This window comes from Anomaloglossus baeobatrachus, chromosome 7 (assembly GCF_048569485.1).
Source record: "Anomaloglossus baeobatrachus isolate aAnoBae1 chromosome 7, aAnoBae1.hap1, whole genome shotgun sequence".
Taxonomy (NCBI): Eukaryota; Metazoa; Chordata; class Amphibia; order Anura; family Aromobatidae; genus Anomaloglossus; species Anomaloglossus baeobatrachus.
Genome location: NC_134359.1, coordinates 117,205,133 through 117,220,044, shown reverse-complemented (window position 1 = coordinate 117,220,044; position 14,912 = coordinate 117,205,133). Strand labels below are relative to the sequence as shown.

Here is a 14,912-nt window from a genome sequence, read left to right as displayed (position 1 = left end):
ATTTATTTTTACTGTACGATAGACCTGCAGATCTAGTCTGTGATTGGAAACATAAGACACACTGTCACTCAGGGTGGGGGTGCGTCTGACTGCAACCAATAACAGATGCCGGTGGGTGGGGAAAGCAGTGCATATGCATGAACGATAATGCACGACCCCGGAATTGAATGGGTGAACTGGAAGCAGTGTACAGGCATGCCAGAGCCTCGGTAAGTACAGCGCGCTTGCTCCCAGTCCCCATCCCGTCTACCAACATTTTTAATCACTGAATCCTGGTCCCATAAAAACAGATAACCGGGACTGGTTGAGTCCGCTCATCACTAACTCACACACCCACTAATAGATATTATATACCAAAATGGGAGAAATGTGGGTGTGCTGCGATGCTGGTGAAAAATTCATAGGATTCAGATGAATTGATAGCAGTTTATTCCAACTTGTTTCTAGGTCGAATAGACCTCTTCCTTGTGGTATCACAATACAGATGATAATAGACTACAATCTTATTTCTATTCATCTGAATCCTGTGAATTCTTCACGAGCAGCGCAGCACACCCACATTTCTCCCTTTTTTGTATATTTCAGTGCTGGCTCATCCAACAAGCAGCAGCTCGAATTTTGTTATGCAATTCAATTTCTTGTTTAATTTAATTCCCTTTTTACTTGTGAAAGTAAAAATAAAAAAATCTGACTTTTGAAAGACTTTTTTTCCTGCACTTTTTTAGCCAAAGCTAGAGGATCAGAAAAGATTACAACTGCCAGAAATAGATTACAAATGTGAGTCATTATAGGTGCAATGGATGTAGGAAATGGTAGAAGACGTTAGAAAATAAAGATGTAGATGTAGATCAGGTTGTAGAAAAGAAAGTAACCTACAAACAAGCTTCTTCCTGAGATAAAATTCAAAGACAAGGTATCTTAGTATTGCCTGTTTACACAAACACATTTTACCAAAGCAAGACATTTACTATTGTATGTAAGAATAAATATAATTACACTAGCTGTACTACCCGGCTTCACCCGGGTAAAGGTGGTGTCACACATAGCGACGACGACAACGACGTCGCTGCTAAGCCACCATTTTCTGTGACGTAGCAGCGACGTCCCGTCGCTGTCGCTGTGTGTGACATCCAGCAAAGACCTCGCCCCTGCTGTGAGGTCGCCGGTCGTTGCTGAATGTCCTGCTTCATTTTTTAGACATTGCTCTCCCGCTGTGAAGCACACATCGTTGTGTGTGACAGCGAGAGAGCGACAAACTGAAGCGAGCAGGGAGCAGGGAGCCGGCGTCTGGCAGCCTGCGGCAAGCTGTAACCACGGTAAACATCGGGTAGCAAGAAGCCCTTTCCTTGGTTACCCGATATTTACCTTAGTTACTAGCATCCGCCGCTCTCACGCTGCCAGTGCCGGCTCCCTGCTCCCTGCACACGTAGCTGGAGTACACATCGGGTAATTAACCCAATGTGTACTCTGGCTAGGAGTGCAGGGAACAGGGAGCCGGCACTGGCAGCGTGAGAGCGGCAGACGCTAGTAACTAAGGTAAATATCGGGTAACCAAGAGAAGTGCTTTCCTTGGTTACCCGATATTTACCTTAGTTACACTTCCACGCGTCGCTGCTGGCTGGGGGCTGGTCACTGGTCGCTGGTGAGATCTGCCTGTTTGACAGCTCACCAGTGCCCATGTAACGACGCAGCAGCAATCCTGATAAGGTCAGATCGCTGGTCGTGATCGCCGCTGCGTCGCTATGTGTGACACCACCTTTAGTAACTGCTGTTAGCAAAATAGAATGTATTAACAAAAATTTATTCTGCACACAAAAACCACAAAACAAATAGAAATGTAATTATTAAAAGGCAAAAACTAAGATAATAGAAGCATTTCACAACATATATTTCAACACCACAGATATTCCACACAGATTTAACTAAATTGGCCAAGTAATGTGCTCCGTCTGTCTCTTTCCAGGTCTGTCTCTTTTCAGGTCTGACTCTTTCCCCGTCTGTCTTTTTCCCCGTCTGTCTCTTTCCCCGTCTGTCTCTTTTCAGGTGTCTCTTTCAAGGTCTGTCTCTTTCTAGGTCTGCCTCTTTCCAGGTCTGCCTCTTTCCAGGTCTGCCTCTTTCCAGGTCTGCCTCTTTCCTCGTCTGTCTCTTTCCCCGTCTGTCTCTTTTCAGGTGTCTCTTTCCAAGTCTGCCTCTTTTTAGGTCTGCCTCTTTCCAGGTCTGCCTCTTTCCAGGTCTGTCTCTTTCTCTGTCTGTCTCTTTCCCCGTCTGTCTCTTTCCCTGTCTGTCTCTGTCTGTTTCTTTCCCCATCTGTCTCTGTCTGTCTCTGTCTGTCTCTTTCCCCGTCTGTCTCTTTCCCCGTCTGTCTCTTTCCCAGTCTCTCTCTCTTTCCCCATCTCTCTCTTTCCCCGTCTCTCTCTTTCCCCGTCTCTCTCTTTCCCCGTCTCTCTCTTTCCCTGTCTCTCTCTTTCCCCGTCTCTCTCTTTCCCCGTCTCTCTCTTTCTCTGTCTGTCTCTTTCTTCGTCTGTCTCTTTCTCCGTCTGTCTCTTTCTCCGTCTGTCTCTTTCCCCGTCTGTCTCTTTCCCCATCTGCCTGTCTCTGTCTGTCTCTTTCTTTGTCTGTCTCTATCTCTTTGTTTCTTTCCCCATCTGTCTCTTTCCAGGTCTGTCTGTTTCCCCGTCTGTGTCCCCGTCTATTTGTCTGTGTCTTTCCCCATCTGTCTCTTTCTCCATCTGTGTCTTTATCCGTCTGTCTTTTTCCCCATCTTCCTGTCTCTGTCTGTCTCTTTCTTTGTATGTCTCTATCTCTCTGTTTCTTTCCCATCTGTCTCTTTCCAGGTCTGTCTCTTTCCCAGGTCTGTCTCTTTCCCTGTCTGTCTCCCCGTCTCTTTGTCTGTGTTTTTTCCTGTCTGTCTCTTTCCCTGTCTGCCTTTCTCTGTCTGTTTCTTTTTCTCTGTCTCTTTCCTCGTCTTTCTCTATCAAGGTCTGTGTTTTTCCCCATCTATCTTTGCCTGTCTCTCTGGCTGTCTCCTCCTTCCCTGTCTGCCTGTCTCTGTCCCTGTCTGCATGTCTGTCTGTCTCTTTCCCCATCTATCTCTTTCCCCATCTGTCTCTTTCCAGGTCTGACTCTTTCCCCGTCTGTCTCTGTCTCTTTCACCGTTTTTCTCTGTCTGTCTCTTTCCCTGTCTGTCTCTATCTCTCTGTCTCTTTCCTGTCTGTCTCTCTCTGTCTGTCTCTCTCTGTCCCTCTCTATCCGTCTCCCTACCGACATCTTATTACCTCACATATAAGCTTCTTATACTATGAATGTCTTTTGTCCCTATAGCAACCAATCACAGCTCCTACTAATAACCTGTAATTCCAGGCTCCATTTACTTTAATAGAGGCATGTTTTTTGGAGAGCAACTGTAAAGTGCGGGGTTAAATGTTCCTGTCCAAACATAGTCTACGACGTTCCCTGGGTCACATAAGGTGTCTGTGCAAAATTTCGTGATTATAAATGTGATGGTGCGGATACACTTTTTGTTTCAATTTTTCCCTATTATGTAGATTGGGGCAAAATTGATTGGTAAATTGAAACGCGCGGGGTTAAAACTTCGCCTCACAACATATAAAAAAATGAGTTAACTTTTGTTAAGTCCAAGTGGATGTTATGGGAGATTTCATAGGGGGCGTGTACTTCTTCTCACTGCATGAGTGGCCTAATCATAAGCAGGAAATAACACAGCAGCAAAAAGTACAAACTCCCAGTGAAAACCATCTGAGAACACTGAACGTAAAGAAAATTAACTCATTAGGTGTCAAATACTTTGATTGTTTATATCTCCACAATAGAGGCAAAACAAAAAAAAAATAAAAGAAAAAAGAGAAAAAACAATGTTTTATTCTGCTCTGCAGCTACTATTACTTTCTGCGTTCAGTCCAACATGAAACATTTGTTGAAAGGTCCTGTCTAGACAAACACATTAGGTTAGGCCTGTTTCAGACGTCAGTGATTCTTGTACGTTTGTGCTTTTTTTATACGTACCAGAATCTCTGACATACGCAGACCCATTATAATCAATGGGTCTGCGCACACATCAGTGATTTTTCACTGACCGTGTCACCGTGCGGCGTACCCGCGTGTGAGGTAAATCCGGAGATATGACGATAAATCATGATATTCAAGTTATGTCAGGAAGCCCTCTCCTGGTGTCACCCCCCCTTTCCTTCACACAACTTGTTTAGCAACCCATCCCATGGCCATCTCCTGTGATATGGAAATTAGGTGATGTGGGAACAAAGGACACAGGATGACTCCCTGCCGTCACCCTGTAACAAGAGTTGTATCTCATTATAAGGCTCTGGAACTAGCCAGACAGAACGACTCCAGTAAAAAATGGTTCATATCTCGCAAGCCATATTTCCGATAAATACGGCAACCATAAAAATGGTGTTTTCGCATGCGGACGATGCTGGCACACCTTTTTTATGGGAGCGGGAGCTTGGGAAATACCCCAGGCGTGATATCAGCCAATGTGGAACTAGTAGACAAGTCATGAAACCTCTCATTCTGTAGCTAAATTCATAACTGTCACAATGAGAGCATTGGCGTCCGCCTACGACGCTCCCAGGCCAAGTTATGGCCATATTCCATGTTGTGGATTTTGTCCATAACTCCAGCCAGGGGTGGAGCAGTGCTCCCTCTGAGGTCACGAAGGTAGGAGGGGACCTGGATTTGCCCAGGTTGATAACCCTACTTCGGCCATTTTCCAGTGTTCTTTCGCTGGGGGTCACGTGCAGGAAACATCTGTGGGAGTTCCTAGAAACCTGGTCTACAGCGCCCCCCTGTGGCCAGACGCACAAGGTAACTGATTGAATTGCATACCTGGTGTAAACCATGCTTTATCTGTAACTGTACTCTGACATATGTATATTCTGTAGATTCCCTATTGTATATATTGTAGTTTCTAGTGTGCTTTAGGCTGATTAAATTATATAATTAATCTTGGGCTGTTCTGTTATCTCGATCTTGAATCCCACGTCTGTGTGTTCGGCTAATAGTTACCGTGAAGCGGTTGGTGGCAGCGAGTTGTGCCAAGGATTATTGTGGGGAGGCCAGTGAGATTCGGGGAGATTTTATATATTCCGCCCGCGGAGGTCGGGGGAATATATACCCTACTCTCACCGGGGACCCTTCAATAATCGGCATAAGTAGTATAGCGGCCTCCTTGCTTATTGTCGGGCAATTCCATAATTGGCCTGACTATAAGAGGGGCGCTAGAGAGCGCGTCACGTGCTCTGTCTGTCGGTCGGGAGGTATAAAGGAGGGGTGACCCCCACTTGTTACCCCCCGATTGTGACGTACTGGTAGCCAGCGCGGGGGATTTCTGAGTGACCCCCCCGGTGGTTTGTGACATATTGGTGGCATAGCGGTGGGATCGAGATAATAGTGTGTGTGAGTGTGAGACCCATACTCCCAGACACTAAAGACTGCCTGCAGCAGCTGTGGCTGCTGGGGTCTTCAGACCAGCTCAACACTAGAGTGTCAGAGTGCAGATACTGTAAGGTGTGTGGAGGCATCAGGTGTCAGTTCTGTGTCAGTGACCAAAAGTCTGCAAGAATGGCTGATGGCACCAGGAGCAGAGCTATGCAACTGGCCAATGCTAAGGCAGGAGCCGAAGAGAGGGAGGACGGTGCTGTGGACAGTAATGAGGAGGTTGCCCACGAGTCCTCCAGGAGCTCGACGCCAGAAAACAGCTCTGCAGAGGACATTGCACAACCTAGCAATTATGGACAAGATGAGGAGCAGCTCACCCAAGGGTCCTCAACGAGCCAGATGCCAGCCCTCCGCTCTGCAATGGACAGTGAAGCACCAGGCTCCGCAGCGGGCCGCAGATCACCACGTGCCATTCCACCGAGCCTGGGAGGCTCGGATAGCCTTCTTCAAATGGCTATGGCCCTTCTCCAGGCTGGAGACCAGAAGGGCTACAAGGAACTCCTGGCAGAGCGCAGGGCAGAGCGGCAGGCAGCGCGTGATGCTGAGGCTGCGGAGCGGCAAGCAGCGCGTGAAGAGCGCCAGGCAGAGCGTGAGGCTGCGGAGCGACAGGCAGACCGTGACTACCAGCTGCATCTAGCCAAGCTCCAGCCCTCATCGGCCACACGTGACCTTCAAGACACCAAACTTCCAAAGGTCCGTGTTGAGGACTTCCCAGTGCTGGAGAAGGATGGAGACTTGGACTCTTTCTTGACTGCTTTTGAACGGACTTGCTTGCAGCACCATCTGGACAAGGACCAGTGGGCCAAATACCTGACCACCCGTTTAAGGGGTAAGGCCCTGGAAATCCTTGGGGACTTGCCTGCTGAGGCAGATCAGGGCTACGACACCATCAAGCGGGCCCTGATCCAACAGTTCAACCTCACTCCGGAGTCCTACCGCAAGAAGTTCCGGAGCCTACAGAAGGGACCAAAGGACTCCTGGGCTGACCACAGGCGGGCACTTGCCCGAGCTGCCGACCACTGGACCCAAGGCCTGCAGCTTTCCACCGGACCGGAGATCCTGGACTTGTTCATCACGGAGCAACTCTTGTGGAACTGCCCTGAGGATCTCCGCCAGTTCATCCGAGACCAGAAGCCAAAGGGGTCCACGGCTACAGCTGCCTTGGCCGATGACTACACCAACAATCGGGCTCCTGAAGCCAGGAGAGCAGCCACCAGCAGCACCTGGAGAGGGGGTAAGATGAATTCTGCGACTGCCCCACCTGCCCCTAGACTGCAGGGGGTGTCCCCCTCAACTCCCCTCTCCAGACCCGTGGCAGAACCAAGACGGTGCCACCAGTGCAACCTACCTGGACACTTCAAGGCCATGTGCCCTCAGCGTCCCAAGGCCCCGGCTCCGTCCCCGTCCCAAGGGCCGCCCAAGGTGTATTGTGTGGGTGGGGGTGGTGGTAGGTCCCTGGACAGCTTCCAACCTGTCACCGTCGGCCGGTCTGTGACCATAGGACTGCGAGACAGCGCCTCGGAGGTGACTCTGGTGCGGCCTGAGATGGTGTCCCCCCAAGACTTGATCCCTGGAAAAACCCTCGCTGTCTCCGGGATTGGAGGCATTGACCCGGCGCTGCCTGTTGCTGACATTTATGTGGACTTGGGCGCAGGGCGAGGGGTGAGGGAGGTGGGGGTAACTGATCGGATCCCCGCAAACGTGCTACTTGGGACAGATTTGGGGCAGATAACCTCCCAGTTTGGGCCCCAACCAAGGGCTGAACCTTCAGCCAGTACTGACATGCCTCCGGACAATGTTAATGTGTTATCTATGAATGATGTAAGGGAGGAGGGAGTGAACTCTGATATTTCTGCTTGCATAGACACCATAGACACACACACAGCTGCAGCTGTGACAGGGGAGGGGGTCAGAGAAAGGTGTGACAATGCCTCTACAAGTAATCAGCCTGTGAGCTGGGATCTGCTGCCCTCTGCAGGGATAAGCAGAGAGCAGGGTGCTGCAGGGGGAGGACCAGTGTGTGGGGTGGGGGCTACCACAGCAAATGTGGGGTCCCCAGAGATTTCACAGCGGGGTTCTGTTGCTGCAGGAGGGGAACAGGCAGGTGAGATTGGGGCCGGTCCAGGAGCGGAAGTGCTCCCAGGTAAGATCTCGGTGCATGGTTCCCCCACAACCGGGGTGTCAGGAAGCCAGGTCGGTCTGCCTGAACCGGCGACTTGGTCAGGAACGGAGGAGGAGCAGGCACGACCCACGGTCGCAGCGGCTGTGGCCGCTGTCACCCGCAGTGGGAGTGCTGGAAGCCAAGGGGCCTCCCGGAGGTCCGATAGCTCTTCCCCTTCTGACCAAGTGGCAGCCGAGTCAGGTGGAGGCCAGGACACAGGTCCCGGGGTACTGACCGAAGATGTGACAGTCTCGTCGATTCTGGCCACATCTAGTCAGGGGTTTCAGGCAGCGTTAGAAGCTGACGACAGCCTGAAAGCTCTTAAGGAGCAGGCGGCACAGCCTCCCTCGGACTCGGACCCGGAGCGAGTGGTCTGGGACCAAGGACGGCTGTACCGGGCCACGGTCCAGCAGGGTTCACCGGAGGCGTGGCCCAGGGACCGACAGTTGGTGGTACCCTATCCGTTCCGGACGGAGTTGTTGCGGATCGCACATGAGATTCCGATGGCCGGACACCTAGGGATCGCTAAGACCAAGGCCAGGTTAAACCAGCATTTCTACTGGCCAAAAATGGGGGCCGATGTGGCTGCCTACTGCCGTTCGTGTGAAACCTGTCAGAGAGTGGGGAAGGCGGGGCCACGCCCCAAAGCCCCACTGGTATCTCTGCCCATCATCGATGAGCCTTTCAGGAGGGTGGCTGTGGATCTGGTCGGCCCGCTGGCCATCCCCAGCAGCTCCGGGAAACGCTTCATACTGACGGTAGTGGACTATGCCACCCGGTACCCAGAAGCAGTGGCCTTGTCGTCCATTCGGGCTGACAAGGTGGCCACCGCATTGCTGGAGATTTTCTCCCGAGTGGGTTTTCCCCAGGAAATGCTCACTGACCGGGGGACCCAATTCATGTCCCAGCTGATGGAGGCCCTCTGTAAGCAAGTCCAGGTGCGACATCTGGTGGCCAGCCCGTACCATCCACAGACTAATGGCCTGTGCGAGCGGTTCAATGGCACCTTAAAGCAGATGCTTAAGATGTTGGTCGACTCCCATGGGCGTGACTGGGAGCGGTATCTCCCACACCTGTTATTTGCTTACCGGGAGGTTCCACAGGCCTCAACAGGATTCTCACCGTTTGAGCTCCTGTACGGGCGACGTGTGCGGGGCCCCCTGGCTCTGGTGAAAGAGGCTTGGGAAGGGGATTTGGCCATCCCTGGAGTGTCGGTCATCGAGTATGTCATGCGCTTCCGGGACAAAATGCAGGCCTTGACGCAACTGGTACACGACAATATGGCTCAAGCCCAGGCCGATCAGAAGCGTTGGTACGACCAGAACGCTTGTGAGAGGACCTACCAAGTGGGTCAAAAGGTGTGGGTACTGGTCCCCGTACCACAGGACAAGCTTCAGGCAGCCTGGGAAGGCCCATACCTCGTGTACCAGCAGCTCAACCCTGTGACGTACCTGGTCACCCTGGACCCTGCCCGTGGAAGGCGGAAGCCCTTCCATGTGAACATGATGAAGGCACATCATGAGCGGGAGGCATGTGCGCTCCCCGTGTGCAACCTGCCCGAGGAGGGAGAAGCGGAAACCCTCTTGGATATGCTAGCCCAGGTTAGGGCAGGCGGATCCATTGAGGATGTGGAGGTTGGCCACCAGCTCTTGGAGGACCAACGGTCCCAGCTGTGGGCCACCCTACACCCCTTCCGGGGGTTGTTTACCAACCAGCCCGGAAGGACTGACTTGGCTGTCCATCACGTGGACACTGGGGATCATCCCCCGATCCGGCGTTCAGCATATCGGGTCTCCCTGGAGGTGCAGCAACACATGCGCCAGGAGATTGACGAGATGCTGAAGCTGGGGGTGATCCAGGCATCCAACAGCGCTTGGGCCTCGCCTGTAGTCCTTGTCCCTAAGAAGGACAGAACCACTCGGTTCTGCGTGGACTACAGGGGGCTCAATGCTGTCACGGTCGCCGATGCGTACCCAATGCCACGCATCGATGACCTGCTCGATCAGTTGGCCGGGGCTCAGTACCTGACCATCATGGACCTGAGCCGGGGATATTGGCAGATCCCCCTGACTCGCAAGGCCAGGGAACGCTCTGCCTTTATTACCCCATTTGGACTGTACGAGTCCACGGTGATGCCATTCGGGATGAGGAATGCCCCTGCCACTTTCCAGCGGATGGTCAACACCCTGCTCAAGGGACTTGAAGGGTACGCGGCCGCGTACCTGGATGACATTGCCGTCTTCAGTCCCACCTGGGAAGATCACCTAGAGCATCTAGCACAGGTGCTCAGGCGGGTCCACCGGGCAGGTTTGACCATCAAGCCGGGCAAGTGTCAGCTGGCCATGAGCGAGGTCCAGTACCTCGGTCACCGGGTAGGCGGGGGAATACTGAAGCCCGAGCCTGAGAAAGTGGAGGCCATCGCATCCTGGCCCACCCCCAGGACCAAGAAGCAGGTGATGTCCTTCTTGGGGACCGCTGGGTACTATAGGAGGTTTGTTCCATGCTATAGTAGCCTGGCAAAGCCCCTGACGGACCTCACCAAGAAGAAGCTGCCCTCTGCAGTCGATTGGACAATGGACTGCGAGACAGCCTTCCGGGCCCTAAAGGACGCCCTGTCCAGCCCGCCCGTGCTACAGGCAGCCGACTTCACGTGGCCGTTTGTAGTACAGACCGACGCCAGTGACTTCGGCCTCGGTGCGGTGCTCAGCCAGGTGGACTCTGCGAGCCAAGAGCACCCAGTCTTGTACCTGAGCAGGAAGCTGTTACCGAGGGAAGTGGCCTATTCCACAATGGAGAAGGAGTGCCTGGCCATAGTGTGGGCCCTGCAGCGTCTGCAACCCTATCTATACGGGCGCCACTTCATCGTGGAGACGGACCACAACCCCCTCAGCTGGTTGCACACCGTCTCTGGGACGAATGGGCGACTGTTGCGATGGAGCCTTGCGCTCCAGCAATACAACTTCACCATTCGCCACAAAAGGGGCCGTGACCACGGTAACGCAGACGGGCTGTCCCGACAAGGAGAGGTCGCGGACGGGCGCACGGGGGAACACCGGAGTGTGCTGCCCCCTAGCGCCCTCAAAAGGGGGGAGGTGTGAGGTAAATCCGGAGATATGACGATAAATCATGATATTCAAGTTATGTCAGGAAGCCCTCTCCTGGTGTCACCCCCCCTTTCCTTCACACAACTTGTTTAGCAACCCATCCCATGGCCATCTCCTGTGATATGGAAATTAGGTGATGTGGGAACAAAGGACACAGGATGACTCCCTGCCGTCACCCTGTAACAAGAGTTGTATCTCATTATAAGGCTCTGGAACTAGCCAGACAGAACGACTCCAGTAAAAAATGGTTCATATCTCGCAAGCCATATTTCCGATAAATACGGCAACCATAAAAATGGTGTTTTCGCATGCGGACGATGCTGGCACACCTTTTTTATGGGAGCGGGAGCTTGGGAAATACCCCAGGCGTGATATCAGCCAATGTGGAACTAGTAGACAAGTCATGAAACCTCTCATTCTGTAGCTAAATTCATAACTGTCACAATGAGAGCATTGGCGTCCGCCTACGACGCTCCCAGGCCAAGTTATGGCCATATTCCATGTTGTGGATTTTGTCCATAACTCCAGCCAGGGGTGGAGCAGTGCTCCCTCTGAGGTCACGAAGGTAGGAGGGGACCTGGATTTGCCCAGGTTGATAACCCTACTTCGGCCATTTTCCAGTGTTCTTTCGCTGGGGGTCACGTGCAGGAAACATCTGTGGGAGTTCCTAGAAACCTGGTCTACAGCGCCCCCCTGTGGCCAGACGCACAAGGTAACTGATTGAATTGCATACCTGGTGTAAACCATGCTTTATCTGTAACTGTACTCTGACATATGTATATTCTGTAGATTCCCTATTGTATATATTGTAGTTTCTAGTGTGCTTTAGGCTGATTAAATTATATAATTAATCTTGGGCTGTTCTGTTATCTCGATCTTGAATCCCACGTCTGTGTGTTCGGCTAATAGTTACCGTGAAGCGGTTGGTGGCAGCGAGTTGTGCCAAGGATTATTGTGGGGAGGCCAGTGAGATTCGGGGAGATTTTATATATTCCGCCCGCGGAGGTCGGGGGAATATATACCCTACTCTCACCGGGGACCCTTCAATAATCGGCATAAGTAGTATAGCGGCCTCCTTGCTTATTGTCGGGCAATTCCATAATTGGCCTGACTATAAGAGGGGCGCTAGAGAGCGCGTCACGTGCTCTGTCTGTCGGTCGGGAGGTATAAAGGAGGGGTGACCCCCACTTGTTACCCCCCGATTGTGACGTACTGGTAGCCAGCGCGGGGGATTTCTGAGTGACCCCCCCGGTGGTTTGTGACACCGCGTGTCCGTGATTGCTGCACGGAGACAAGTCCGTTTTTTTCTGGCATCACTGATGTCTCACGAACCACACTATGGTGTGATCCGTGAACACGTACCAGAAAAACACGAACATTTAAAAAAAACAAACATTTTCAACTCACCTTTCCAGCGACGCTCTGTGCAGCCTGTGCTATTTGCAGCTTCCTGGCTCAAGAATATTCATGAATGCAGCCAGAGCCGACCCGGAAGTAGCTGCAGAGAGCGGTGGGCGGATGCTGCAGAGCCGAGTTCAGCACCATGGACAGCAGGAACGTGACAGGTGAGTAATGTCCATGTGCAATCACGGAGTACGGATCACATATCACGGATTGCTCATGGACAACCACCGTGTGCCGTGAATTAAGGCCCACAAGGGACAAAGGCGTTTTTAAACGTCAGTAAAGAAGAACGTCTTTGTTTTTTACTGACGTGTGAACATGTTTATAGCCAGGTCAACATTTGTCTGCATGATTATGTGCCGTCCCTGCAGCGGTTGAACCGCTTGGATCCGAGGGTGATTACTCGTGGCTCGAGGGTCTCCGGACTCGGGGGCTAGGGGTCACACTCGAATGAAGAAGGGGGTATTTACAGTGGAGATATAGTTCGTGACACCACCCGTGGTGTACGGTAATTGGGAGTACCGCCGCTGCTGTTGGGAGTACCCGCGGTGATGAAGTGGGGCAGCTAAGGTGTTGTCCCCCTCTACGGGTAGGGGAAGGCTCCGGGACTTGGTGGGATGCGGTGGGATGCAGGGGTCACTCCGGTACTCACTCAGTCAATAAGCAGATGCTGACAAACGGGTAAACCAAATCTCAGGGTATCGCTGCCGCTTGGGGGGAGCACGTCCGGGTCCCATCCCCTATGGTGTTGCCTGGTGATCCGTGACCTGCCTCCTGGGACTAAGTTTAACTTCAACGCGGTGGCCCAGTAGTCTGAAACTTGCCGGGCCCCGCTCTCACTGTGGCTAAGTGTAGGAGCCTGCTCTCATGGTTCACGCTTGGGATTTTGTGGACCGCTTGTTTGGAAGGACCTATCCCCCTCGTTGCGCCAGTGCCACTATTCTGGACCGGGTGGGAACAGATCATAAAGACTCCGTTCTCCTCAGGTGAATTGCTGGGTTGCCTGAAGCTTCTCCCCGACCTAGGGTCTGTGTACCCCGCCGTGCCTTCGGCCCCGGACCGGTGACAGTGCCAGGCTGCTGACCATCCTCCTTGACAGGTCCAGGCACCTAGCCGCAATCACCTGCGACCGGGGGTTCGACTCCTCTAGGTCCAGACCACCGTCTGCAACCTAGACAGCTTCTCTTGGAAGCCACCACTCCCAACATCCTCTCTCTCACTCTCTAACTTCCGACTCACTTCACTACTCACCTCCCCTCCCTGACCCCCCAGGTGGGTGACTTTATTCCACTCAAGCCGTCCACTGGTGTGCCTGGTGGGTGTGGTGCAGTGTGTATCTAGGATTTGATTTGCTGTTGGAGGCAACACCATAAAGTAGGGACCTAGAACCATGAGGGATTTGGAATACTGCCTTGTTCACACATCTGTTGAGGTCTCCATTTATACCCGGGAGATACTACTGCTGCATAACAGACACATTTGACTTACAGATTCAGCCAATGTGTTCATTATTTTGACAGCAAAAATAGTGCTGCCTGCATGAAAAAAATCTACGATGGAACCTCTGAAGAAGTGAACATGGCTTAATCCATCCCACCCTCAATAAACACAAGATTGTAACAGTGTGTATTGTACCTTCATTATTAGAGTAAGATATTTCATTCTTAGTGTTTCCTTCCATGACTCTCTGATCTTCTTGGTTGATTTTCTGATTTTCAAAACATACAAGCAGTGGTATAACCAAGAGCTCCTTTGGTGGGTCAGTGGCTTGACTTCTTCTCTTTCTTTGTGAAATTTTGGAAGCCTCTTCAATAATTCGAGGTAACTTCAAGGGCTCTTGTCCCTGAAAAAATATACTTTGAGTTACTTAGTTACATAGGTTGAAAAAAGACCTAGGTCCATCTAGTTCAACCTTCCTCCACCAATTATACATTTTTTGACACTAAATCATTTATGACCGACAATGTTGTGTGTACTGAGGAAATCATCCTGCCCTTTTTTAAAAGCTGTTATAGTATCTGACATTATTACCTATTGCGTTAGGGCCTTTCACAGTCTAACTGCTCTAACTGTAAAGAACCCTTTCCTATTTAGCTGCCAGATTTGCCTTTCTTCCACACACACAAAGTGAATGTCCCTTTAGTATTGTCTTTGGAAGCAATAAGTCATGTGCAAGTCCTTTATATTGACCACACATGTATTTACACATATAAATGAGATCTCCTCTGAGACATCTTTTTTCTAAACTAAACAAGCCCAACTTTCCCAACCTGTCATCATATGGGAGGCCTTCCATTCCTTGTAGTAGTCTAGTTGCCTCCTTTGAACTGACTCAAACCAACATATATTGTATTTTTCAACGTTACCAAGAAATGAATTCATTTACAATCCCAAGTGAGACAGAATTAACGAAATAAAGTAATAAATTCAAAGCCTGCTTCTGGCTTTTGCAATTTCTTTTAAACTAACCTTAAGCACCAATGTATATATCGAGCGAGCTCACAGCCTTCCTTGTTTTCATGTGTAGATTATAGTGGTGGGAACAGAAACTGTTTTCTTCCAGAAACACTGTCACACTTCTTTTCAATGGTTCATGACTATGTGTCACCCACAACTAATGGATTTGATTTATACTGGAGAAAACTACCATAGTTTAAGCTGTTATAAGGAATGTGTCACCTGAAAATGACTTATTGTTTAATTCAGTATCTTGCACTTCCTGTATTTTTTTTTTCTCTCAATTTTGGCAATGTTTTTTTTTCACATCA

At 51.1% G+C, this 14,912-nt stretch overlaps 1 protein-coding gene across 1 annotated transcript in view; it reads right to left on the bottom strand.

Annotated features, from left to right (window-relative positions):
* The window catches only part of KIAA2012 (KIAA2012 ortholog), a 518,638-nt gene that overhangs the window by 311,063 nt on the left and 192,663 nt on the right, over positions 1-14,912 (bottom strand). The window contains exon 8 of the mRNA XM_075318976.1: positions 13,780-13,987. Within this exon, the coding sequence (XP_075175091.1) occupies positions 13,780-13,987 (208 nt within the window). The remainder of the gene's footprint in view (positions 1-13,779; positions 13,988-14,912) is intronic.